Below are 1,536 nucleotides of genomic sequence, written 5' to 3'. Positions count from 1 at the left end.
CGGCTTGCGGCCCCCCGTTAGTCAGCAGCGCCCCCAAGGAGGACCACAACTACAGCAGTGCCAAGTCCGCCAGCAAGCGGAGCTCGTCGTCCGCCAGCGACTCCGTGTCCTCTTCCTCCGCCGACGACCACTTCGAGTTCACGGCCAAGGTCTGCCGCGACGGCAGCGACGTCAGCCTGCAGAGCCACGAGAGCCACAGCGAGACGGAGGAGGACGACAAGAAACAGGCCAAGAAGGAAGCCAGGGAAACGTTATCCGACAGCGGCTACTCCTCGCAACACAAGAAAAAGCAGCACTTGCTGAAAGTGCGGCGTATCCCCAGCGACGCCCTGCCGCTGAAAAAGAGACGCACGGAAAAGCCGCCGGAAAGCGACGACGAGGAGATGAAAGAGGCGGCGGGTTCCCTTCTGCACTTAGCGGGGATCCGATCGTGTTTGAATAACATCACCAATCGGACGGCAAAGGGGCAGAAGGAGCAAAAGGACAAAGAAACCGCAAAAAATTAGAGCAAATCTTTTTGATTTGTTTGAACTCGGAACTGTGTCTTTTACGCACGTCAGGTGAACTATATTTGCTGACATAAAAAAAATATATATCTATATTTCAAAAAAAGCCAAAATCGCCCTCTGACTTTGCAACTCTTTCCATCAAGATGTTGAGACGACATTGGGATGATCCTGGGACGGATATTGGTGCCACCTACCTGCAAAAAAAAAGAGTTTCGGGAGGTTTCCGTTACCCTCCCCGACCCCCGACCTTTCCTCAACGTTCGCTTGTGCAATTTACAACCCGCATTTTGGTGGCAAGCGGTTGTACGACGAACCCGGAGAGTCACCGTGACGCAAAAGAAAAGCCCGTGCCATGAATCTCCTGCCGATGGGCCTGCACCCCGAGGAGCGCGCCGGCGGTGGGAAGGGGAGCCCACGCTGTCGTCAATCCGCTACAGTTCTTCCGTTTTTGTAACCCGGAAGTCGGCGGTTCAATCCCGGAATGGCTAAAGTGGGCGACGGATAACTCCCTTCCTTCGGGTTTTTATTTCGGGAAACGCTTGGGTTCTTCATCTGCCATTTTGAAACGGATCAATCGGCCAACTTCACCGAGCACGTCTCTCCCAAAATGGGGGGGAAAAAAATGAAAACAAATTCACAGCGCTTCATAACACGCCACAAGTTTTATGCATCTAAACACACGGATAAAACAAACAAACAACAACAACAAAAGGTCACCATATAATATTCACTTGGAGCGGTGTATGGGTTCAAAACGAAACACAAAAATTTTTTGGGTCTTTTATTTATTTTTTTTGTTTCTAATTCAGCATCGGTTTCTTGTAAATGAAGAAAAAAAAATAATGTATTTAGCATGGAGCATGAATTATTTTCATATAAATATAGAAAATAGAGAAAAAAGGCACCGCCTCTAAATTGGAAGGCCGAGGGCCTGGACTTCATCCAACCCCCCCTGTTTTTTTTTAAAATTTTATTTTTTTTATTTTGTTTCTTTTTGGAAGCAGGTTTTTAAGGTCTAACCTTCTTC

At 48.3% G+C, this 1,536-nt stretch overlaps 1 protein-coding gene across 1 annotated transcript in view; it reads left to right on the top strand.

Annotated features, from left to right (window-relative positions):
* LOC108799228 (forkhead box protein N3-like) overlaps positions 1-568 on the top strand; it is a 60,042-nt gene extending 59,474 nt beyond the window's left edge. Inside the window, exon 7 of the mRNA XM_018571060.1 lies at positions 32-568. Coding sequence (XP_018426562.1) covers positions 32-506 — 475 coding nt within the window. The 3' untranslated portion in view covers positions 507-568. The remainder of the gene's footprint in view (positions 1-31) is intronic.
* The last annotated feature ends 968 nt before the right edge of the window (positions 569-1,536 follow it).

This window comes from Nanorana parkeri, unplaced genomic scaffold (assembly GCF_000935625.1).
Source record: "Nanorana parkeri isolate BGI_ZX_2015 unplaced genomic scaffold, ASM93562v1 scaffold1664, whole genome shotgun sequence".
In the NCBI taxonomy this organism is placed as follows: domain Eukaryota; kingdom Metazoa; phylum Chordata; class Amphibia; order Anura; family Dicroglossidae; genus Nanorana; species Nanorana parkeri.
This window is presented reverse-complemented; position numbering and strand designations above follow the sequence as displayed.